A 26,871-nucleotide genomic window follows, 5' to 3' on the forward strand; every position below is an offset into this window, starting at 1 on the left:
ACAGTTCAATAGGCGTGTCAAAAATGAATAATAGTGAAGTGGAAGGTATTACAAATTAAATCGTATTAATATTCAGTAGTATTTTCTTAGTTTGGACTTCTGAAATTTGATTTGCAAGGTTGTCATTCCACCAAAATATTTTCCTGTTAGAATCTCTCACTATCTTCGGTCAGTTGTCTTCGAACGATGCCATGACAACTTCTTAAAATTGTTCGGTGGCCATGTCTAGGTCCAATGTGTAGGACTGGATCCCGCGTACCAAAAAAAGTTGATTAATAGCAAGCTGAAAATTTGTTAACAGCTTAACGGTGTCTAGTCGGACAAACTTTGATGTATGAGAACACTGGAACAGCGGAAGTTTTAATTGTGGAACAGGTTAAAAATTTGGAACGTCAGACTACCAAAACGTTCCATGTATTTTGTCGGACAGAACTTTCAATTGATTTGTTACCATTTCATTAAGCTCTCATGCAAAAATCAGGATGGTATTTATCACCAACTGGGCATTTTAATAAGTCCAACACGAAGAACATGTCAAATGACAGGAATTATATTGGTGATAAATTTAATAGCAGGCTGATATTTGCATGAGAGTTTAATGATACGGTAACAAATCAATTGCAAGTTCTGTCCGACAAAATACATGGAACGTTTTGGTAGTCTGACGTTCCAAATTTTTAACCTGTTCCACAATTAAAACTTCTGCTGTTCCAGTGTTCCCGTACATCAAAGTTTGTCCGACTAGACACCGTTAAGCTAACAAATTTTCAGCTCGATATTAATCAACTTTTTTGGTACGCGGGATCCAGGCTAGTATGCCTTATCGTTGCTTTGATCCTTCCTAAACAATATTCCAGGTCTGCTTGATGTGCTTCCCAGTTTATTTGACCATACGATAAGTTGATTCTAGGTTGCTAGGTTCATTGTTAATTAGCTCAGTAAATACTTAGTAAATAATTGTTGTGTTATATTTTATTTTTTGATGGATGTGGTAGCACTTGAACATAGGCATTATTTGTTAATTTAGGGGGTATTTATTGCATTCATTTTTTTCGAATCATGAGAAAACATAATAAGTATTTTTGAAAAATTTAAACGCAGAATGAAAGATTACGTTAATACCGATGGTCGAAAGTCCCTGAAAACTTCTATAATATTTATTTTAATAAGTTATAGGGGTGAAAAAAAAAAAGAGAAAATTTAATGTGATTTTTAATTTCAAATAACTCATTCAAAAGAAACTTTTTGTTTATTCTAAGGGACTTTCGGCTCTCGGTAATAATGTACCTAATCTTTAATTGTGCGTTTAAATTTTTCAAAAATATTTATTAGTTTTCTCAGTATCCGAAAAAAAAATTTGGTTAACCTTGTTATATTTTTCTTGCTAATGATCATAAGTTTTGTCTTCTTTGCGTTTACATTGAGTCCATATTGTTGACTGTAATACAGTGGAACCTCGATAAGTCTGATTAATCGGGACCGCAACCGATCCGGGTAATCGAAAATCCGAGTTAGCCGGAGAATATGGTAAAAATTGATAAAATACGGTATACTTACAGATAAACTCCATTATAATTGCAAAAATATGAAATGCAGAGTACATCTAAAGTATGTACAGTTGTATATAGTATATTGTTTATGTCTTGGTAAAAAACTCAGTCAAAGTGAAAAAATGTTTGTTTTGTCTGATGAAAATCGGTCTGGATTATCGGAGGCCGACTTATCGGGATTACACTGTACGTGATTTTGGATATAAAGACTTGCAGGTCTTCTAGGTTGTCCGCAAATACTATGGTGTCACCTGCATATTTGATGTTGTTTAGCCGATAGGTACTCGTTTAGTAGAATACCTTCTTCAATTTCGTGCAAATCTTCGATAAATATTCTTTCAGAGCAGAGATCAAAGATTAGAAGAGACAAAATATGTACACCCTTGTTTCACTCCACGCATGATTTTCACATATTCGGTGTGTTCACCTTCAACTCTGAGATTTACTTTGCATATTTATAAAAAATGTTTTTATCGGCAGTTTTAATAATGATATAAGGGGTAGTCCATTTATTTCTACCTCTTGTAATAAGTAATCAATTTCATTTCTATTCTTTAGTTTGTTAGTTTGCTGTTTCTATCATTTCAATAAACACAAATAGAATATATTTTTTAGTTCCCATCAACAACGATTTAGAAAGAAAAATAGCCGATGCATTTGAAGTATTTGACCACTCTCAAAGCAAAATGATTGATGTAAGGGAAGTGTCAACAGTTATCAGAGGATTAGGTTGCTGTCCGTCTGAAGCAGAAGTCCAAGAAATTATTGTAGGACTAGAGGATCCCCAATATCCCGGAAGTGTACACTTGCTAAAATTTTTACAGTATGTGTCCCAACTAATAACAGAGCACAAGTAAGTTTATAAGATGGTAATACAGTATACGGCAAAATAAACAGTACTGAAATGAATATTGAAATGTTTATGATTATTTATATATCTATAATACATGATATAGCCTTGCAAACATCATTCACGACGGCGCACGTTCCCGATAAAACAGATGTTAAAGATGTCCTCTGGCCAGTGGCGGATCTACGGGGAGGGAAAATGAGGAAATATCCACCCTAACAAGGTCCAAGATTAAAGAAAAAAAATTGTTCAAACATAAAAATATATTAGCTAACATGAAACCGAAACCACAGAAAGACAAATTAAACCCAATAAACACGCTAGTTAGGAAAATTAAGGGAACTTAATGCCTATAAGTTATTATTTATGTCTTTTATGTAATCTGAGTTTATCTTTTTTATGTCTTTTGGTTGGGTTTTCATTGGAAATTCCCACCTAAAGCAAATTTCTCCTCCCAAGACAAATTTCTAGATCCGCCACTGCCTCTGGCACGAAAAAATCTTTAATTTTAGTTTTCAATTCCGAAATGGCAGACGGTGACCCCTTCAGCATTCCCCATATGTACGCATCTGGTGGGGTTAGTTCTGGTGAGTGGAAGTTCCAAAAATGATCGAACAGCATTCGAAGAGACTCTCTGGCAGTGTGACAGGTTATCTTGTCCTACTGAAATCACTGTTGATTTTAAGCTTGGACCAGTTTCGTGACCTTTTCCGTATGGCCGAAAATAGTACTCCATTATAAAAATTTTTTCTGCAAAACTGAAAACCATCTTGAAATATCTAACATTAAGATGATATTGACAAACGTTATAACAACGTTCAGAAACCACTCAATACGTTTCTGCACGTGACACATACAAATTCGAGGCATACGAATTTCAGTACTGTTTATTTTGCCGCATACCGTATCTTGCTGGTATTCGTTATTAGTGTCAATTGATATTCAGATATGAGCCAGCTTCACCAGAGGATCTTCTAGATGCTTTCCAAACTTTGGATACTAAAGGACTCGGTTATTTGACAAAAGAGGAAATTTCAACATATATGACTCAATTTGGCGAGCCATTTACTCAGGAAGAACTTGAAGAGATGTTAGAAATAGCGATAGATCCGCAAACGAAAACTGTACCCTACGAGTATTATATAAATCAATTAATGGTGAGTAATTATCACACTGGTTTATATTGGACCTGTGTTCTCTTCCTGAAGATTCTTTATCATACATACATACATACAAGCTGTACGCTCCCGAGGAAGCTGAAGCTGTTTTCACTTGAAGATCCTTTTTGTGGGGGATCATCCCATTCTGACTTTGGTTTTACAATTGCTGGTGTGACTTCGCTGTTTCCACTACCTTTCTCCATTCTTCTCTCTCTCTGATTTTGCTTCCTATATTTCTAATTTCCATACTTCTTAAGTCTTCTTCCACTTGTTGTCTCCATCTGAGTTTAGGCCTGCCTCTGGTTCTTGTACCTGGTGGTATCCATTCGGTTATAACTCTTAACGGATTGTTCTTCTCTCTTCTCATTATGTGTCCATACCATCTAATTCTCTGTGCTTTTGTTGCTCTTACTATGTTCTCTTGACCCATCCATTCTTGTATTTCGTGGTTCATCCATTGCCTTGCATCCTCTTCGTTTTCCCTCTTTGGTCCCAGAATTTTTCTCATAATTTTTCTCTCAAAAACTTTCAGCTGCTCTTCTTCTCTTGCTGTTAATGTGAATGTCTCCAAAGCATATAGCACTATTGGTCTTATGGTCGTTTTGTAGATTTTCATTTTTGTATTTCGGCTTATCTTCTTATCTTTGAAAATTTTTTTATTTCTGTAGAATGCTTTGTTTCCTGCTTGAATTCTTCTTTTCCTATCTACACTTTCATTTCTTCTGTTGACTAATACTCCCAAATATTTGAATGTTTCAACCTCTTCGAAGCTGTGTGCGTCTATTGTCATTTCTGTCACTTGCGTCTTCTTTTTTTTACTTACATTCATGTATTTTGTTTTATTTTCATTTATTTCCAGTCCTCTTAGTTTGGATTCGTTTTCTATTTCTTGAAAGGTTTTCTTTAATGCCTTTTTATCTGTTGCTACTATGGTTATATCGTCCGCATATCCAATTATTTGTACTGTATTTTTATTTATAGTTCCTGCGTTTGACAACTTTTTTATTATCTTATCTAATGATAGAATAAATAGTACAGTTGAGAGCGCATCTCCTTGTCTTACTCCATTTTTAATTTTTATTATTTCTGTTCTCTCTCTTCCGGTGTCTATTGTTGCTTGGGAATCTCGCATTGTCATTTCTATCATTCTTATAATTTTATTTGGTATTTTGCTCTCTTGTAAGTCTTGGATCATTTTTCTTCTACTTAGTTTGTCAAAAGCCTGTTTAAAGTCTAGAAAAAGTATATGTGCTTCTCCGTCGTACTCGTATGTTTTCTCTATCGCTTGTTTTAGTGTATGGATAGCATCTATCGTGGATCTTCCTTTTCTGAAACCGTACTGGTAGTCTCCTATGCTTTGTTCTGTGTATATTGTTAGTCTGTCTCTAATTATACCAGTCAGTACTTTATATGTTACATTCAGTAAATTAATTGCTCGGTAGTTTTTACATATCCTGTGGTCTCCTTGTTTTGGGATTGTCACAATAATTCCTTTCTTCCATTCTTCGGGCATTGTTTCCTTATTCCATATATTCTGTATTAGTTCATAAATCTTTCTGTATAGTGCTTCACCCCCGTATTTTATAAGTTCTGCACATATTCCGTCGTCTCCCGCTGTTTTCCCGTTTTTCAGTTTGCCTATTGTATCTTTTACTTCTGTATAGGTCAATTCTTCTTCTTCACCTTGTTCCGGGTTCATTATTGTTTCTCTTTCTTCTTCTACATCCGTTTCTTGATACATTTCTTCGAAATACTTCTGCCATGTTTCTGCTTCTATGGCTACATTAGCTGTCCGTTTTCTACTACCTAGCTTTAAGTATTGGTACAGTGGTTTTGAATTGTGTCTCTTATTTTCTGTTTCGATCTCGTTCATAATTTCGTCTACTTTTTTATTTTTCTTTGATTTAAACAATTTCTTTGTCTTTTTCCTTTGATCTTGGTATTTTTCTCGTTCCTCTTCTTTACCTGTGCTTAGCCATTTCAATCTTGTTTTATTCTTTTCGTCCACTGCTAGTTTGCACTCTTCGTCAAACCAATTGTTTCTTCTTTCTTTTTGCATTTTTCCAACTACTTTCTCTGCTGCAGTGTTTATTCCTTGTTTGATTTTTTTCCACTGCTCCTCCATTTCTTGTTCCTCCTTGAACTGCATCTCTACATTTACTTCTTTTACAAATCTTCTTTTTACTCCTTTATCTTTTAATTTATCTACGTCCCATCTTCCCTGTGCTTTTCGTCTTTCATTCTTTGTTGTTTTTATTTTACATTTTGTAATCACTAGCATATGGTCCGAATCGATGTTTGCCCCTCTGTGAGATCTCACGTCATTTATCGACTGTTTGTGTGACTTTTTAATAAGTACATGGTCTATTTGATTCCCCTCCAGACTGCCTGGTCTCATCCATGTTATCTTGTGTATGTTTTTGTGTTTATATCTCGTGCTACTTATGTCCATGTTTAATGCCGCTGCTAAATTACATAATCTTTCTCCATTATTGTTTGTTGTGCTATGTAATGAGTTTTCCCCTGCAACCTCCCTAAAGCATTTTTCTTTACCTATTTGTGCGTTGAAATCGCCTATAATAATTAATATATCTTCTCCCGGGATTTTTTCGGCATTTTCTTCTAGTGTTTCATAGAACTGTTGTTTTATTAAGTCATCACTGTTTTCTGTGGGTGCATAGACATTTATTATGGACAACTTGTTCGGTTTGCTGTTTACTCTTATGTATGATAATCTTTGACTTATGGTTTTAAATTCCATAACTTTATGCCTCATTTCCCCTAACACAATAAAAGCAGTTCCTCCATATCCTTGTTTTTCTTCTCCAGCATACCATACTGTATAATTTTCTTTTTCGATTTTTCCATGTCCCCCCCACCTGGTTTCTTGAATTCCTGCAATATCTATATTGTATTGTTTCAACTGTGTCGCTAGCTCTTCCATTTTTCCTTCTTCTAGCAGTGTCCTGACGTTCCATGTTCCAATTTTTTTTGTCATTTTTTTTAATTCTCTTCCTTTTTTTTGTATTTTTCTTATTATTTTGAATATACCGTGACTCATTTACCTCTTCGTTTGCATTGTCTGTTTCCTTTTCATCCATCCATTCTCTTTTGTCTAGTTTTTTGGGACATTTTCAATTTCTATAAGTTTATTTTCTCTTGCATTCCATTTTAGCACTTTGTCATTTATTTCTAATTTCTGGTATCTGATTTTTACTTTTGCTCCTTTGCTTCTCTGTTGTTTTGCTATGTCTCTGATTTCTTTTTGTATCTTTGCTTCCTTGAACGTCAGCGCTGCATCTATGTATATTTCTCTACAGTCTCTTGTGTATTTGAGTTTACCTTTTTCTTGCAGTATTTTCTGTTTGTCTTCCCAGCTCTTCGTTTCTATTATACATTTCTTGTATCCTATCTTAAACGCACTTTTAACTTCTATTTTCAGTTGCAGCTCTGTTTCCATCATTTTTTGTATGTTTTCTCTTAGTCTAACTTCATCTTCCAGATCTACCTGAATTCCTGTTATGATTAATTTATTGCGTATTTTTTCTTTATCGATCTTCTCTAATCTATTCTCCATGAGTGTTAACGCTTTTTTGAGTTCTTCGTTTTCTTTCTCCCATTTTTGTTCTTTTTTTTCTACTTCTCTTTTTAAATTTTCTGTTTCTGCTTTGTTTTGCTTAAGCTTCTGCTTAATATCTTCCAGTTCGTTTTTCATATCCTTGATTTCATCTTTAATCTCTGTTTTGCTTTCCAGGATATCTTCTTTAATTTCTTGCCTCATCTGGCTCAGCAATATCTTAATCTCCTCCATGTCCGTTAATATTGTACTTACTTTTTTTATGCGCGTGTCTGGAGCTTTTTTGCTTTTATGTTGCTCTTCTTTGTCTTCTTCAATCGAGCTGTCGTGCTCCGGTTTGTGTCTTTTTCCTTCTTTTTTATTTTCTTCGTTGTTCATCTATTTGTCTTGTTGTTTGTTTTCTAGACTGAAAATATTTATCAATATAATGAGAGAAAAATATATTTTTAGTTCACTTAAAGCTTATAATATACACAAAAAATAGGAAAATGTAACCTGTGTCTAATAGTAATTATTATTATTATTATCTTCTTATTTTTAATTACGTTTTGGTAAGGTCTCAGATATTTTGCACACGCCGGCAACGTCGCATAATATTTGGCCGTACTTCTGTTTGCTAATTTATTTATGGCTTTCAGTAATTAAATATTCATTAATGTTTAATTATACACGTTTTTGTTATATTCAATGTTTGTTGAATTTGTAACTTAAAAAAATATTGTTCTGTATAATATTATTGCAAATCTCCTCTCTTACGTGCATCAAATTAACAAAAAGATGACTTACAGTTGAAATGTTGAATTCACCACACACTTTGTGAAAATTTCACCAAAAACCAATGTTTACTTCCGTACTAAAACAACTTTTTCCACCAGAGCGCAAATCAACTTGTGTTCACTCCAACTTTTAACACTCTTCCTTATCAGTCTGCTTAGAAGATTCTTTATCAGTCTGCTTAAAAAATAAACATGTATTGGGAATGTATACCATGTGGTGAATTGGAAAACGGGCCATAGGAAATTCAATGTAAAATTCTAAACTGTTAAATTCCTGCTTCCCTAATTGTTTTACTTAAAAGACATAAGAAACTATTTGTAGAGGATTGATCTGTATTGAAAACAACTGTTAAAACTGTTCTACGACTTAAACATATTCCAAAATTTTGTAAAAATATAATACATTCTTCAGAGTATCACGCCAAAGTTAGGCCACACACAGTGCAATAATGTGTAGAACGGTTGCATTCGTTCAAAATGAAGTTATTATAAATATTTACAATATTTGAACTGTCAATATTTTTAATTTTATCATTTATTCTTTAAAAATAGTAAAGTTGATAAGATACCCTCAGTTGAGGAGAAAGTATTAATAATAAAGATGTTTTATTCAGTCAATAGTATGCGGCCCTGTCAGTTAAATAGTAACATGTGGTCTAACTTTTAGACACATACCTATACTGTGGCAAATGTATATTTTTCTATGGATGCTATACAATGTGCAACTTCTCGCAGTACTTACATACATTCAAATCGAACAATTTCTCATGCAGTGAGAAAAGTCGGCCATTGCAGTGAGAAATATTTTTTCTCACGGGTTCTCGTACGGTTTTCCATATATGATAGCCGTTTCCATGGTAACATGCACAATACAAACACAATTAATGTTGTCAAATAAAATGTATTGGAGCAAAACTTACCAGGAATTACCTTTCAAAACTGTTCGAAAATAACTGTTAAGAATTTTAAATAAATATTTTGAAGTATATAAATTTTAAGAATATTAAATACCTACATGTATATGTATTTTATTTCAATTTATGTATATAATATAGGTAAAAGCACCTAAATTATTTAATTTTGAACTCTTGACAAAACCGCATCCATAGAAAAAGTACAGTGTACAACACATGAGAAAATGACATATTTGTCCCTCGCTTGATTTGCGGCCCTCGCCTCGTGCCAACAAATTTCTGCGCTCGTGAGAAATATGTCTTTTTTTCAATTGGCGTACTATTTTCAAAATTTTCATGTGTTCAAATCGTAGAACAATTTTAACTTTTGTTTTTGATACAGATTTTAATCCTCTACAAATAGCTTTTGATGACTTTTGATGTAAAATAATTAGGGAAGCAGTAATTTAACAGTTTAGAATTTTACTTTGAGTTTCCTATGACCCGTTTTACGATTCACCACCCTGTATACAGGGTGTCCAAAAACTCTCCCGACAAACAAAGACCGGAGGTTCCTCAGATAATATTTAATCCCAATTATGGCGTCTTGCAATTAGTTTTTTTTTTAAAACAGCTCCAGAACGCTTCTATAGGGCTTTTCATCGATTGTCATTTGTTTCGAGCTTCCGTCATATGTTGTATAGTCTGTGTATAATATTAATATGCACGGATTATACATTTGACAGAAGCTCGAAACAAATGACTGAATGAAAAGCCCTATTAAGAAAAACGAAAACTGGTACGGATATTTATCTTCCAGAGATAAATCGATTCCATCAATTGCGAATTTCTGGTACCGGTTATAGGCGTACGTTTTGGGTAGGGCAACGGTCATTTTATTCCATAACTTTTTTGTCTTTAACTTTTGAGTATTAATTTTTGACACTGGATTAAACTCTGAGGTATTCTAATACTAAAAGGTACTCTTGCTCTAAGTCGATATGATTCTAGAAAAATCGATTTGAAAGTTTTTCGTTTTTTGAATTTGAAAATGAAATAAAAAAACAACTATTTAGAAAAACGAAAACTGGTACATTTATTTATCTTCCAAAGATGAATCGATTTTATCAATTGCGAATTTCTATGCTGTTTCTAAACCAGGAGGAGTAATTCAAATTTAGCGCGCCGTAATGCTTGTTTGTAACTGGTCCAACCTCAGGCAAGTTTACTCCACTGTTATGAAATTTTGACATTTATGAAATTTTGACACTATTGGCATTTCATAGGGAAATTAAGTTATATCGGCGATTTATTGTATTTTCTGTGTTATTCCTTTAATTCTTAGTATGGTTTTATATAAAAGACAGTTGTTTTTAGAACTTTTTAGCGACGTATTAGTTCAATATAATAGTTTATGGATTACCGTCGGAGGCCGACATGGTCAACCAAAAAAGAAGATGTATTTGGTGATTTTTCCAGTGACTTTCTTGGGCGTGAATCTGTCTTTTTAGTTTACTCTTCCGGGCTTAAAAACAAGGTATACTACCGGTCATAGGCGTACGTTTTGGGTAGGCCAATGGTTATTTTATCGCATATCGCGGAATTGTGTATTTCCATCAATAAATAGACAAACATATTTTGACTGATTTAACTGGTAAATTTCTATGAAATGGGCTTTAAAAATTTGAGATGATTTGGTCGCGTCCGTCTTATTATAGTGGCCGTAAATAGCAGATCATAAATAAGGAAATCTACATATCGGTTTGGGAAATTTTAAAACTAGCCGTTCGTACAGATGGCCGCTTTTGACAGACCGTTGAAACAGGTTTTACTGTATATACAGGGTGTCCCGAAAAGATTGGCCATAAATTATACCACACATTCTGGGGTCAAAAATAGTTCGATTGAACCTAACTTACCCTAGTACAAATGTGCTCATAAAAAAAGTTACAGCCCTTTGAAGTTACAAAATAAAAATCGATTTTTTTCAATATATCGAAAACTATAGAGATTTTTTTATTGAAAATGGACATGTATCATTTTTATGAAAGGAACATCTTAAAACAAAATTATAGTGAAATTTGTCCACCCCATAAAAATTGTATGGGGGTTTTGTTCCCTTAACCCCCCCCCCCCAAACTTTTGTGTACGTTCCAATTAATTCATTATTGTGGTTCCATTAGTTAAAAACACAACGTTTTTAAAACTTTTTTGCCTCTTAGTATTTTTTCGATAAGCCAGTTTTTAACGAGATGCGGCTTCGTTTTTAATATATTTACATAAAAATTGTATGGGGGTTTTGTTACTTTAAACCCCCCAAATGTTTGTGTACGTTACAATTAAACTATTATTGTGGTACCATTAGTTAAACACAGTGTTTTTAAAACTTTTTGCCCCTTAGTCTTTTTTTGATAAGTCCCCTTTTATCGATATTTGGCTTCTTTTTCAAAATATACCTAAAAATGTAAATTATAAATAAATTTTCAGATTATTAACAGATTTCTATAATCGTACTTAACCGTATACAAATATGTGGTGGATACGACAAATATTCAAAATATCTCGATAAACACTGGCTTATCGAAAAAGTACTAGGAGGTAAAAAAGTTTTAAAAACATTGTGTTTAACTAACGATGCCACAATAATAATTTAGTTGGAACGTACACAAAAGTTTGGGGGTTTAAGGGAACAAAACCCCCATAAAATGTTGATGGGGTGCACAAATTGCACTTTAATTTTTTTAAGATGTTGCTGCCATAAGAATGCCACATGTCCATTTTTAATAAAAAATCGTTAAAAGTTTTCGATATATGAAAAAAAAATCGATTTTCATTTTGTAACTTCAAAGGGCTGTAACTTTTTTTGTGTGCACTATTGTATATAGGTAAGTGAGGTTCAATCAACCTATTTTTGACCCCAGAATCTGTGGTATAATTTATGACCAATCTTTTCAGGACACCCTGTATATTGGGAATTTTATTCTCTTCACCCTTGGTTACAATTATTTTATATATTTTTCATACAAATCTTATTAAAATATTATACATATATAATTATTGTATTTTTCTTTGACCAGCATCTCTTCGGACTTTGATTAGGCAGTTTGTTTCCTTCAATTATAGTTTGGAAAACACTACATTAGGATCTTTTGTTAACTGAGCAGTAGCTGCTTTGACGATGTCCTCGCTTTGGAGATTTAATTGATTGAGGAATTTCTGAAAAAATATATTAAATTAGTATACTCCTTCTCAGAGGCATCCTTCAGTGCGTCACAGTTTTTCGATTTCTTTTTAACGCATTGTTGGAAGTGACATAAAAAAGGTACGTCTGTAATTAAAGTCATTTATAACATTTATTCTAATTATTGATAGATGGCGCTATATTCGAACAAAAAATGATTTACGGATTATCTACACGACTATAATCTGTACAATTTATGGGACTATACAAATCAAAGAACATACCTTTTTATAAATGAAATAAACACAATTGATTATACCAAATTACGATTACGATTCTGACAACTCTCAGATTTAACTAAAATATCATGCTATGATTCTCTACATTCTTAAAACCGTATATTACGTCATTAATGAGACACTGAAAGACTGAGAAGAACTTTAAATGATAGTCGTATAGATTTGTAATAGGTAGATAATGGGTAAATATCTAAATTATTTCTTTTCCAATTATAGCGCCATTTAATAACAACTGGAGTAAATGTTATAAATGTGTATGTATCACTGACGTACCTTTTTTTCTTTCACTTGTGTCGCACTGAAAAAAGCCTCTGAGAAGCACCATAACATATATACTGTTCAATAAGTATTACGGTTCGATAAGAAAAAGACAATTTTATGGTTACAAATACACTTTAATATTCAGTATAGTCTCCCTGAACATCAATGCACTTGTTCCAACAAGATTAGAATTTATAAATTCCGTCCCTGAACCGAGAACCTGGAAAGGCTGCAAAATACGCTTCCACAGCTATTATGACCTCATCATTGGATGAAAAACACATTCCACGCATGATTTTTTTTACGTATTGAAACATAAAAGTCGCTAGGGGTCAAATCTGATGAATACGGCGGATTCTCCATAAATTTTCAACTTAAATTCAGGGATTTTAGCCATTGCAAAACTCAGAGCACGCATATCAAACGCTAAAAAAGGTCACAGCACGAAATCCACAAAATAATACTGAGGTGCTAAAATCTGAAACTGCTAGAACTAATTACATGAAAATCTTAAACGAAGCGTTACCAAAAATCGAAGAAAATTTAAGTATTGAACTAAATGTAAAGAAGCTATACACATAGCACACAGCGGCTGAAACTGCATTAAAACCTATCAAGACCAAAATAAACGAAGATTGGTTCGACGAAGAGTGTAGATATATTAACCAACAAAAAAATGAAGCATATTATAAGAGACTCCAGCACAACGGCGGATCCAGCAACCTTGCAAGGTGGGGGCAATGAAATAAAAAATTTCTGGTCACTGGCGTATGCAGGATTCTTTTTCGGGATGGGCTGTTATTTTCTTCTTCTTCATGTACCATATCCTTTCAGAGAGGTGGTTACCGTCATAGCTATCTTAAGTTTATTCACTGCCACCCTAATCAACCATGAAGTTCTTCGTCGTCCTGGACTGCGTTTGCCTGCTATTCTCACTTGCATAATATTTTGTAGCAATCTATATTTGGGACCTTTCACTACATGTCCGAAATACTCCAGCTTTCTCTTCTTGATAGTTTTTATAATCGCAGTAGTCTTGCTGAGACGTTCTAGTATTGTGGAGTTATGAATCTTCTCCTCCCAAGAAACTATTAAAATTCTTCTATAGCATCACATCTCAAGAGCCTTTCAAGGCGATTTAGATCGATTTTATTCACAGTCCAAGACTCGACATCATACAGTAAGACCAAGAAACGTAGGTGGATCCTTAATGACAATTTTAAGTCTCTGTTACATGATACTTTGGACATCCTTCTAAAAGTGGCTCTTATTCGGGCTCTTTGTTTTAGAATTACAATTTTAGAAAATAAGACAGTTTTGACCTTTAAAGTATCCTTTTTTTAAAAAGACTAAGTTTTCACTCTAATGGCACATAACATATCCCACCAGAATGAAAACAATGGGAACCTTCTCTGGTTTTCATTCTGGTGGGATATGTTATGTGCCATTAGAGTGAAAACTTAGTCTTTTGCTAGCAGTTGCCGCTAGGGCATCTATGCCATTTCGTTCGTTGCAATTCGGGACTGCACGCTGGGGTTTGTTTTGGTTGGATCAGGGAGAGCAGCATATGTGCCTCCTGATGAGAGACTAATAAGTTTCGAAACCGGTAGAGGTGCTTGCAGCACTCTCTGATTGGACTGGAATATGGTTCGGCTGTATTTTCGTTTTGCAACGAAATTGAAAATGGTTATTCATTTTTTATCCTTTTTTTATTAAAAGTAATGAAAATGAATAATTTTCCTACGGCGTGATGCTGTACGCAGCCTACAGCCTCTATTGGAGACCACCGGCTTACTTTATTGCAGTCAACAATACAAACCTTTCTAGAAAACAAATTACCATAACATAGCAGCGGCAATTACTATTTTTATCTATTGTGCGTCCCACCTTGACTTTACAGTACAGCTTCTTATGACCAACAGTGATGCCAAATTTTATCAGAAACAGGTTTTAAGCAAACATACTTTTTTCTATAGGATAACTATTAAAAACTTAGGAATTAATATTATTGACATTTTGTGGCTGTCAGGGGTTGTAAAACATTTTTTTTTCGAAAAATACCTTTATGTGAACCACGGTTCTTAGACATTACTACGGTTGCCTAAATCGACTAACCAATGAACATTAAGGGTGAGATTACGTCACGAGAGTTTACTGTCATTTGAATCGTAATATGATTTTTTCGAATCCTGAGAAAACCAAGTATTTTAGAAAAATTTAAACGCAGGATGCAAGATTACATTATTACCGAGGGCGGAAAGCCCCTTAGAATAAACAAGCAGATTCTATTGAATGAAATATTTGAAATTAAATATCACACTTCTCTTTTATTTTCAGCCCTGTAATTTATTAAAATAAACATTATAGAAGTTTTCAGGGACTTTCAGCCCTCGGTAATAATGTAGTCTTTCATTCTGAGTTTAAATTTTTCAAAAATATTTATTAGTTTTTCTCAGGATTCGAAAAAAATGAATACAATTAAAACACATTGAGAATTTTGACATGTGTCAAAGTTTTGCATTAACTCAATGTAAAATTCTGAACTGTTGAATTCCAGCTTCCCTAATAATTATTTTACATCAAAAGACATTAGAAACTATTTGAAGAGGATTGAAATCTGTATTGGAAATAACTGTTAAAATTGGTCTACGTAATTAAACATATTCCAAAATTTTGTAAAAATGTAATACATTTTAGTTTTCAGCCAAAACTTAGGCCACACACAATGCAATAATGTTCACATTTTTGAACTGTCAATATTTTTATTTTATCATCTATTGTTTAAAAACAATACAGTAGGAAAAATGAAAGAATACCCATGAACGAACATATAAAACACGCTGTATTTTCCTTTCACCGTGTGACACAAAAAATTGGCCAGCGCAAGTACATGTGATAATAATTATTACATGTACTTGCGCTGGGCAATTTTCTTTGTGACACGGTGACAGGAAAATACAGCGTGTTTTATATGTTCGTTCATGGGTATTCTTTCTTTTTTTTTTGTACAGTTGATAAGATACCCTCAGTTGCGGAGAAAGGATTAATAATAAAGATTTTTTTTATTCAGTCAATGGTGTGAGCACCGTCAGTTAAATAGTAACGTGTGGCCTTACTTTTACACGCATACCTATTGTGGCAAATGTATCATATTTTTCAAAATTTTGGAATGCATTTAAATCGTAGAACAATTTTAACTTTCGATTTTAATACAGATTTTAATTCTCTACAAGTATTCTCTCATGGCTTTTGATGTAGAATAATTAGGGAAGCAGGAATTCAACAATTCAGAATTTTACATTGAGTTTCCTATGGCCCTTTTTACGATTCACCACCCGGTATAAGATAAAATGTGTACTATTTGTCTTATTATTTCATAATAACACGAATAATACACATATATACACAAAACACACATTCAATGATCGAAAATAATTTAAAAATATGGGAATGTAAACTCTTGTGACGTAAAGTCAAAAATATAAGTCTCCCCACCACCGTCGGACAAGACAACCGTAATGAAGTGTAATAACCGTGTATGTGAACAAAATAAAAATAATTTTGTATAAAACATTTATATTTTTATATAATAATGTATTTAAGTGCAAAAGTATGTTAAAGATTAATAAATACGTAGGTACCTACAGAAATAATTAAAATACATTTAAACTATATATTTTAGCTTCTTTCTATAATCCCGTCTTTCTCACTTTTCTGCCACTGTCGTAGGGTGTAAACGCATTAAAATGATGACATTAATTTCATCTTGGAAATCAGTCATTAAGAATAACAATAAACTGCAATGAGGATCCAAATTTTCCAAATAAGCAATGAGTTACTGAATACAATGTCATCAGTAATAATTTTAAGCTTATTTAGTATTCTTTGTTATAATTTAATTTAGGTGAACTGATCATCAACAATTATTATACTTTATTTATTCTCAACTATAGGACCTGGTAGGACAATATAAAACTTTACTTAAACTTGACTGACAATCTATTTTATATTTTTCTTGACATTACTTCAGAACTGTCTATACTGTCAATACATAAATTAACAACCATAGAACAACATCCACTTTGAATGTTGAATATTCTAACATTCTTAACAAAAAAAAGTTATTACGCATATCAATTATAAAATTGGAGATTACTTTTCGAAAATGACTATTACTCACAAAAAACAATGAAAAATATTGTTTTACTTGACTGTAACGGGTTAGTTTTAATTTAACATTTTTAGGGACCTACATTTTTAGGACCTTGGTAATGTTCGATTGAAAATTCTTTTGAAGAAAATCGGCATCGCCGCGCTAAAAACTCCCATAAGGATTGTATTGCCGTATGTTCGTGTACTGTAAAGTCAAGGTGGGACAGACAATAGTCTCTGACATTGGATTAAATAGATGGTAATAAACAGATTTATTGTGGGAATTTTTCATTTGTTATGTATGTTCCAAAGACTTTTAATAATTTTCGATTCCAAGGAATTCTGCCATATTTAGGTATGTTTCAGTTATTCAGTTATCAACAGGACAAAAAACTCACTATTTGTTTACAACGGTAATCTCTTTCTTAAAAAAAGAGACCCCATTGACCCCCCTTGAGTCCGCGCCTGCTCCAGTAGCGCAGAACGAGATCAACTATAGACGATTATGAAAATATTAGAAAATAATAAAGCCCCCGGTTCAGATAATCTCCCTGCTGAACTTTTCAAAAACGGTGGCGACACCCTCTTGAAACACATGCATAAACTGATATAACTGCAATTTGGCAACAGAAAGAAGAAAGAAATACCTCTGGAAGTTGGGTGAACTGTGTCCTCTATACAAAAAGGGAGACATGATGGTGTGTGTGATAATTATAGAGGCATCACTCTAATCAATATGGCATATAAAGTGTTGTCCAACATATTGTACAAACGACTCCTCCCTACGCCGAACATATAGTCGGAGGATATCAGTGCGGTTTCCGTCCTAATAAAACAACAACGGACCAGATATTTACAGTGAGGCAGATCCTTCAAAAAACCCTAGAGTTCGGCGTCGACACCCACTACATATTCGTGGACTTCACATATACGACTCGGCTAATAGAGGTAAACTTCTACTTGCTATGGTAGAATTTCAAATACCACTTCATCGTGTCCAATCAATTGAACTTATACTCACAGGAGCAGAGAGCATGGTAAAAATCCAAAACGATTTCTTAAAGCCCTTCCATTGCAAAAATTGACTAAGATGGGGTGATGGTTTATCGTGTCTCTTATTTAAGCTGGCATTAGAAAAAATAATTCGAGAGTCCCAGATTAATACGAATGGCACTAATGGCAATAAAGTTTAGTTAGAAGTAACAAAATAAAGTTTGTAGTGCAACAGTTACAATCTTAAATTTGTTCATCTTATAATGAATATAACAGCTTTATTTTATCTACATTCAAAACAACCCTGTATTTATAATTGGGCTCGGGGTTGTCCAACTATATACATAGGTGTTGATTAATCAAAATAAAATTAAATTAAAATTAAATATCATTAAATAAAATTAAATAAAACTGAATAAAATTAAATAAAAATAATAAATGAATTAAAAAAAATAAAATTAAATAAAATTAAACAAAATTAATAAAAATTAAATAAAACTTTATAATTTGCTGCTTGTTCTTATCGTGTGCTCAGAACTTTTCTCCTGCTTGCCGTTCGTCACAAAAGTTCAATTTAGAGATATTTTTTGAAAATTTCGAAAAAAATTCATATTTTGTCCAATCTAAGTCCAAAAGTTAAACAGTTGCACTTTTCTTCGATGAAATTTGTTGCTCGTTCTTCTTCTGTCCTCAGAATATTTCTACGGCTTAAGATATTGTAATTCGGACACGGATTGCGCTAGAGAAAAAATTTTAGTACGGTTCTACTCGGAATTCAGAAAGGAGTCTGCCAACTAAATTTCGTATTTTTCACGTGATTATTGTGAGAGTTATGGCGTCATAGGTAACCCCCTTATGACGTACGGGTATGAAATATAGATAACAACCTACTCCCAGTCCGGTTGAATACACCTGCCAAATTTCATAAAAATCGGTCAAGTCGTTTCGGAGGAGTATGGCAACAAACACTGTATACATATACTCCATCTAATTTACTTACCGTTGCACGTCATCCGCGTCATAGCCCGAGACGTCACATGATAATAACACGAAATATTTAGGCGGTAGGTGTGTTCTTTTTTAAAATCACTTTGCCGAGTACACTGGCGTTACAGCCACTAGGCATATTTTATGATATACGCGTAGAAATAATATTTAAAGATTTCTATTAATATTAACTTAAAGAAATACACAATATGTTTCATTTAATTTGTATAAATGGATTATAAAGCGTTTTTATGAAACACATTTGTTCGGAATACACTGTAACTATAATCGAACGAAGGTGATATTTTGGCATAAATTGGTAACATTTATTTGACAGTTGCGGTGATGACACTTCATATTTGTTTATATTCTTTACTATAAGTATTTGTTTCATTATATTTACTGTTTTTATTATGTACTTTAACGTAAGATTAAAACTTAATTCTTGTTTTCTATTTCTAAAGTTTTTATTTATTTACATTGAATATTAATTTGTTTTGCTATATAATCCACTTCCGCAAAACTTGTGTGATGTACTTGATTTAAAATGAATTCAAGAATTTTTTGTACTTGGCAACAATGTCAACTTAGATCTCTAACGTAAATAATGACGTGCAACGGTAAGTAAATTAGACGGACTGTATAGATGTAAAATTTTTGGTGGCTTCTCAAATGACTATATAAAACCGTATCAACCTTCCCTGAACTTCCACAAATAATTCAACATCAAAATTAGCCAAATCGGTCCAGCCATTCTCGAGTTTTAGCGAGACTAACGAACAGCAATTGATTTTTATATATAAGATCTATTAAAATTAGAGCATGGAGTAGAGTTGCCAGAGACAGGAGCGAATGGAGGATTGTTCTGAAGAAGTCTTTGGCTCATAAAGAGCTGTAACGCCGATGTATACGAATACAAAGCCACCGGACAGACTTTTTCAACATTTCGCAGGGACTAAAGCAGGGAGATGGGCTGGCCCCAACATTGTTTAACCTTGCACTGGAGTATGCGGTTAGGCAAATGCAAACTGGACAAGGAAATCTACTGACCAACCGAACGGTTCAACTGGCCGCTTATGCTGATGATATTAATATTATGAGTAGAACATCAACAGGAGCACAGGAAACATATGCAGAGTTAAAAACACAAACAAAAATGCTAGGTCTGGAAATTAACACAGAAAAAACAAAGATAATGACTCAGACGAGAAGAAATATAGTCCCAGAAAACATTATACATGAAGATGACATTGAAACGGTTGAAAAGTTTACATACCTGGGAGTAGAAATATATGCCGACGGATCAGAAGATAGAGAAATACGGAAGAGAATAACGCAGGCAAACAGAGCTTATTTTGCCCTCTCCCATATATTTCGGTCTAAAAGTGTCCACCGAAATACAAAGATGAGAATCTATAAAACCCTAATTCGACCAATAACATGCTATGGCAGTGAAGCCTGGGTCCTGAAAGAAACATCCAAAAACAAACTCGACACATTCGAAAGGAAAGTACTTAGGAGAATACTAGGACCTGTGAGGGAAAACGGAATCTTCAGAAGTCGATACAACAACGAGCTTTATCAACTTTATAAGGAAACGCCCCTGTCAGACTTCATTAGAATACAAAGATTGCAGTGGACCGGACATGTGATAAGAATGGGAGAGGATAGGCTACCAAAACGAGCACTGAATGCTAGAATGCAAGGAAAGAGACCGGTTGGGAAGCCACGAAAGCGCTGGGAAGACACAGTAAACAACGACGCACAAGCCCTTTTAGGAGTCCGTGTATGGAGAAGAGCAGCCACAGACAGGCAAGGGTGGAGGCAAAGAATAAAGGAGGCCAAGGCTCAATTTGGACTGTAGTGCCGTAGAAGAAGAAAAAGAAGAGCACACTATTGAGTGAAGAAAATATCTTTATTATTAATACTTTCTCCTTAACTGAGGGTATTTGATCAACTTTATTGTGTTTTAAACAATAAATGATAAAATAAATAAAGAAATTGGCAGTTCAAATTGTTAATATAATAAATTCATTGTCACCGAATGCAATCTTATACACATTATTGAACTGTGTGTGGCGTAACTTTGGCGTATTTCTCTGAAAATTGTATTATATTTTTACAAAATTCTGAATAATTATTGTTCGTAGAACAATATTAACAGTTGTTTTCAATACAGATTTCAATTCTCTACAAATAGTTTCTTATGACTTTTGATGTAAAATAATTAGGGAAGCAGGAATTCAACAGTTTAGAATTTTACATTGAGTTTCCGATGGCCCGTGTTCCAATTCACCACCCGGTAGATAACTTTGTGTTATCTTTTTCTTGCTAATGATCATAAGCTTTGTCTTAAGTGATTTTGTAATACGTGATTTTGTTCATAAGGACCCGCAGGTCTTCTCTGTTGTCCGCATATCCGCAAATACTACGGTGTCATCTGCATATTTGATGTTGTTTAGCCGGTAGTACTCGTTTAGTAGAATACCTTTTTCAGTTTCGTGCAAAGTTTCGATAAATATTCTTTCAGAGTCGAGGTTGAAGATTAAAGGAGACAAAAAATATGTAATACAGTATAGTAGTAAGTAGTATTTATCTCTTCTCCTAAAACTACGTCTAGTTAAATGCTACATTTTTTCGATCTTACTATTCACGGTGTGCAAGTACTTGGAAGGGAATTGAGAAACGATCGTGCGCGAATAGCGGAGAAATATTGCAACTTTCTTAAATAATTTATATTGTCAATTGAAATTGTCAAATTGACGTACATTTCTGTCATTAAAGAAGATAAATTATATGTTGTTCCACAATATTGATATGATATGCAATTATTATATAAAGGTAAATTTAATTAATTGTATTTTGCTTGCAGTACTGCATTTTAATAACTAATTTTATTTAACAACGTAGAATGAAGTAAACACTTCTGTTGTATGTAGGTATATAATTTATTAAAATTCTTAAAATTTATCCACAAGGGAGTGGAAGTACAGAACGTTTTCGGTCAAACTGACCATCATCAGTGTAAACCTGGAAATAAGTGAACCACTTAGATTGAAATGCAAAAGGGGTGAAATTTTGACAGTTAAAAATAGAAAATGTGGTTACTTACGTCCAGTGTACAAGTAATTGAAACTAGCCACTTCAATAGGTGTAAAAAGCGCTAAATAACATTATTGCTACATTATATGCTATATAGTAGTCGACATTAAGTCGATGTCTTAGGATTATAAATATCACATGTGGATGTATGTCATCCTTGCTCGGAAATTGCACAAGGATGTTGTGATCAGGTGAGAGGTTTACAACCAACTGATTAGACAGATTGGTGCCTGAAATGTCATCCGAAAAATTATTGACAAAGAGAATTAATATTTAACTTTAATTGTTATATTGGAAATATGCAACTATTAAAACTGTTGTGAATTCTAATTTGTAAATAAAGGTTAATGGGCTGTAATATATTCATTAGTGGACCGAAATCAAAGGCAAAAATCTACTCAAATGCTGTGACGTCATAGACTGTTTTTCAAATGTAACTGAAATTATCTAGAAATATTTAGAATTTTTTTTTAAAAACACATGGTATTTTAATGGAGTAACATCTGTAGAATTTGAAAGAATTGCAACTAAGGGAATCGTTGGTTGCATATGTTTCAGGGAACTAATGAATATAATAAGAAAATACCAATCTACAGTTCTGTAATGTAAATTATGGGAGGTATTAAAGGAAAAGAACCGATATTAAATGAGGGAAATGGAATTGAAAAATGTACATATCTTAATCGAACAATTTTTAAATTTGTGATGTCTGAATGTAAAAAGTTTGCTGCATATTGAACTATTGAAATTTTAAATTTTGAAAATTATTGAAAATGGATAATAAGGTCAGTTGCATATGTTTCAGGGGACTAGTAAATAAAATAGAAATACTATTAAAAAATATAAATTCTGTGAAGTATTAAATGGATTAAGACTGATATTAAATTAGGAAAAATTGTGCTGAAAGAAATGTACATGTTTTAACCAAAAAGGAAAAAATACTTTTGATTGTAAGCTCTACATGTAAAAAAGTATGTCACATATTGAACTATTGAAATTCTAGATTTGAATATTCTATTGATCAGTGTTGAGATGGAGTAAATTTATTATTAAATATTGATAGCTGAGATTTATTTTTAATTTTAATATTAATGAAAAGCAGAGTGAATCAGTGAAAACATGTTAGAAATTCAATAAAATTTTGGTTATTGCCTATATTAGAATGTCATATCCGAAAAGATCAAGGGTTCTAGGTTGTGATTTGGATATAATGAGAAAATGATTATGTTAAGTGAAAAAATGAGAGAATAAGATGAAAGAGATAGAGTATTGTCAGAAGCACAGAGGGAAAGAAATTAAAAGAAACTAAAATATTATTTGATTGAGTATATTGTTTGGATTTTTTTAATTTAAGGTTTGTAGTGGTATGTATAGTAAACAAAGTCAATGTGAAGACATTTTTTTAAATTTTATTTACTACATACAATTGTTTACGTTTTAATAACATAACCTGAATCTTATTTTTTCTTCTTATTATTTTTTACGACTATGGCCTTGACAATTATCCAGTAGCCAGGACTAATATAATTGGCCAATATAATTAAAAGTGCGAATAAAGTTGCAGAGCGTAGAAATAGGTGTCGCTTTGCCGAACTTGCACGGTCCCAATATGATGTCGAGGCCTGGACGCTCACGAAAAAACTAGAAGCATTCGAAATGTGGGTGTACCGACGCATTCTTGGTATATCCTGGTCCGAAAATGTCACCAACATAGAGGTAATCCACAAAATCGGAAAAGAAAAAGACTGTAAGCGAGGGCCAGGCAGGAGAAGACACTCGTGGCTCCAAAATCTGCGAAAGTGGTTCGGGCTCATATCAGTCGAACCATTCAGAAGTGCCGCAAGCAAGATCAGAATTGCCATGTTAAAAGCGAACGTTTGCAACGTACAGGGCACTTGAATAAGAAGAAGTAGTAAGTAGGATATATTATTAGCCAAGAAAGTTTAGTGAATCATTACTGTCCAATCCTTAAACTTTTTAGGACTTTAACAGTTTATATATGAGATGATACCTCCAGTAGTAGTGCAGTAGTGCGGTTTGAGGACACACATACATGTTTAGGCAAGCAAAAAAAGTTTACAATACATAGTTGGGTATAAACTCATTGAACGTTAGCCTCTAATACATCAGCGAAACTGGTCTAAACCAGTATACAAATGTTTCAATCTCTTACTAATACGCTCAATATTCAAAAGAATTGAAACGAACGAGACTATAATAGTCACAATAATTGTCAAAAGATAAAATATCATGAGTGTATATGAAAACATTAAAAGTTTATATAGGGTGTCCCAAAAGTAGTGGAACGGTCGAATATTTCGCGAACTAAACATCGGACCGAAAAACTGAAAAATACGTGTTCAATCATTTTCAAAAATCTATCCAATGACACCAAATACCAACCCCCACTACACCCCCTGGAGGTGGGGTGGGGGGTAACTTTAAAATCTCAAATGGAAACCCCTAGTTTTTCTTACAGATTTGGATTCGTTACATAAAAGTAAGCAACTTTTATTCAAGACATTTTTTCGAACTGTTGATAGATGGCGCTACAATTGGAAAAAAGGATTTATATTGATACCATAGGTAAATTATAGAAATGGTCTAATATCTCGAGCAATACACTTCCAAATGAGAAACCAAAAAACAGGTTTCTAATATTTTTTGAAAACCTATCGATAAACACCAAACATGACCCTCTAACCCACCCCCTGAAGATGGGGTGGGGGGTAAATTTAAAATCTTTAATAGCAACCCCCACTTTTTATTGCAGATTAGAATTCGTCATGAAAAATTAAACAACATTTATTCGAAACATTTTTTAAAATGGCTGATAGATGGCGCTAATAAATCGTATTTGTCCAATTAAAGCGCCATCTATCAACAATTCTAAAAAATGTTTCGAATAAATGTTGCTTAATATTTCATGACTAATCCGAATCTGTAATAAAAAGTGGGGGTTACTATTTAAGATTTTAAAGTTACCCCCCACCCCACCTCCAGGGGGTGGATTGGAGGATCATGTTTAGTGTTATTCGATAGGTTTTCGAAAAGTATTAAAAACCTCTTTTTTGGTTTCTCATTTGGAAGTGTATTTCTCGAGATATTAGACCGTTTCTATAATTTACCTATGGTTTCAGGATAAATCGTTTTTCCCAATTATAGTGCCATCTATCCACAGTTCGAAAAAATGTCTTGAATAAAAGTTCCTTATTTTTACGTAACGAATCCAAATCTGCAAGAAAAACTAGGGGTTTCCATTTGAGATTTTAAAGTTACCCCCCACCCCACCTCCAGGGGGTGTAGTGGGGTTTGGTGTTTAGTGTCATTGGATAGATTTTTGAAAATGATTAAACACGTATTTTTCAGTTTTTCGATCCGATGTTTAGTTCGCGAAATATGCGACCGTTCCACTACTTTTGGGACACTCTGTATATAAAAAAATCATTATCTGATTAAAGATTATTCCTTTTCAGATTGACTAATTATGTTCAACTACCTTTATTGGACAGGATATTGATGAAAATACTCACTATATGATCAAGACCTTCTTGTACACTGTGATCCCTAGAAAATATCAAACTCTGTTTTGTTGCTTGCACAGCAACTGGGCTCTTCTTTGCAATATCTTCAGCTACGTCAATAGCACCTTGTATTAATCTATAAGATAATAAAATGTGTTAAAAAAATGTTAATTTATTTTTACCAATAATAAAACTATTTAATATTAAATGTTACTCACTCTCCTTGATTACCGAATACTCTGGAAACTAAGCCACAAGTAAGAGCTTCATCAGCATGCATTTTTCTTGCTGTATAGCATAGTTCTCTTGTTAAACTATCAGAGCCAATTACTTTCGGTAATCTTTGGAGAGAACCAACGTCAGCTGCCAAACCCACTTCGACCTGGATAAAACAATGTCAGTAATTAGCGATCGATTAGTCAATTAAGAGTGAAGGTTTTAAGGGGAATTTAACTTCGGCTTAAGTAACAAAATCGGATAATTCGAAATAGTTGCCATGTACCTATGTACCATAACATTGGACAGTTTCATATTCCTATATAGTCCAGAGAAATAAGATTTTTCTCTTAACACATCCCCTCCAGGCCAAAACCAAATTTTTGAGTAGTATGGACATCTACAGCGTGTCTACTTAAGTTGGAAACATATGGGAAACTTTTTTGTTATTCATTTTACGAAAAAAAGTTATTCTTTATAAAAAGTTCTGCATGCTCTAAAACCTAAGATTCAATCGTCAGATATCAAATTTTGTCAATATTATACGAGGTATGGAACTTCGTTCAAGAGTAAAGTACCTTTATTTCTCTCAATATCAAAAATTCTTATTATGAAAAGTTGGTTGAAAATAAAAACTAAGATCAAGTATGCAATTACATGCTTCTAATTGGAAAAAATATTTTCCAAATTTTTCTCAAATTTATTGATACTTAACTTCGTTTTTATTTATTACACATAAGATAACTCTTTTATTATTACTTTTACGAAAAAAAAGGTATTCTTTATAAAAAGCTCTGTATATCCTAAGACCGAAGATGCAACCATCAGATATCACATTTAATTAATTTTATACGAGGTATGTCAAAAAATATGAATTTCAGTCAAGAGTAAAGTACCTTTATTTTTCACAATATTGAAAATGGTTATTAAAAAAAGTTGTTTAGAATTAAAACTATGTCTCAATATGCAATTACATTCTTCTAATTGAAATATAAAGGTACTATAATCTTAAACGCATTTCATATTTTTTGACAAACCTCGTATAAAATTAATAAAAGTTGATATATCATGGTTGTGTCTTAGATTTTAGACCATGCACAGCTTTTTGTGAAGAATAACTTTTTTCGTAAAATGAATAATAAAAGAGTTATCAAATTTGTAATAATTAAAAACGATGTTGGGTATCCATAAATTTGAGAAAAAAGTTGTATTTTTTTTAATTAGAAGCATGTAATTGCATATTTGATCTTAGTTTTTAATTCCAAACAACTTTTTATCATAAGAATTTTCGATATTGAGAGAAATAAAGCTTGACCGAAATTCATATTTTTTGACATACCTCGTGTAATA

At 33.0% G+C, this 26,871-nt stretch overlaps 2 protein-coding genes across 3 annotated transcripts in view; one reads left to right on the forward strand and one right to left on the reverse strand.

The window, feature by feature from the left end:
• Positions 1–25,361, forward strand: LOC114332098 (dynein regulatory complex protein 8-like). Of its 2 annotated transcripts, XM_028281812.2 has the most exons (4): positions 1–45; positions 2,166–2,403; positions 3,347–3,557; positions 25,258–25,361. In XM_028281812.2, exons 1-4 carry the CDS (start codon positions 24–26, stop codon positions 25,264–25,266), a joined length of 480 nt encoding a protein of 159 aa, XP_028137613.1. In that variant the 5' UTR covers positions 1–23; the 3' UTR covers positions 25,267–25,361. The 2 variants fall into 2 exon arrangements, with proteins under 2 accessions (XP_028137613.1, XP_028137612.2); XM_028281811.2 differs by lacking the exon at positions 25,258–25,361 and having other exon boundaries at positions 3,347–3,927.
• LOC114332097 (delta(3,5)-Delta(2,4)-dienoyl-CoA isomerase, mitochondrial) overlaps positions 11,798–26,871 on the reverse strand; it is a 42,182-nt gene continuing 27,108 nt past the window's right edge. The window contains exons 5-7 of the mRNA XM_028281810.2: positions 25,524–25,687; positions 25,315–25,441; positions 11,798–12,022 (exon numbers count right to left, since the gene is read on the reverse strand). Coding sequence (XP_028137611.2) covers positions 11,924–12,022; positions 25,315–25,441; positions 25,524–25,687 — 390 coding nt within the window. The 3' untranslated portion in view covers positions 11,798–11,923. The remainder of the gene's footprint in view (positions 12,023–25,314; positions 25,442–25,523; positions 25,688–26,871) is intronic.

The sequence above is a fragment of the Diabrotica virgifera genome, chromosome 2 (assembly GCF_917563875.1).
Source record: "Diabrotica virgifera virgifera chromosome 2, PGI_DIABVI_V3a".
In the NCBI taxonomy this organism is placed as follows: Eukaryota; Metazoa; Arthropoda; class Insecta; order Coleoptera; family Chrysomelidae; genus Diabrotica; species Diabrotica virgifera.

Bases quoted from the DNA above. Each gene is read 5' to 3' on its own strand.
- LOC114332098 (XM_028281811.2), top strand. From the start codon at position 24: ATGAATAATAGTGAAGTGGAAG. The intron at 46-2,165 runs GTATTACAAATT...TATATTTTTTAG, and splicing joins GAATAATAGTGAAGTGGAAG to TTCCCATCAACAACGATTTA. The intron at 2,404-3,346 runs GTAAGTTTATAA...ATTGATATTCAG, and splicing joins CAACTAATAACAGAGCACAA to ATATGAGCCAGCTTCACCAG.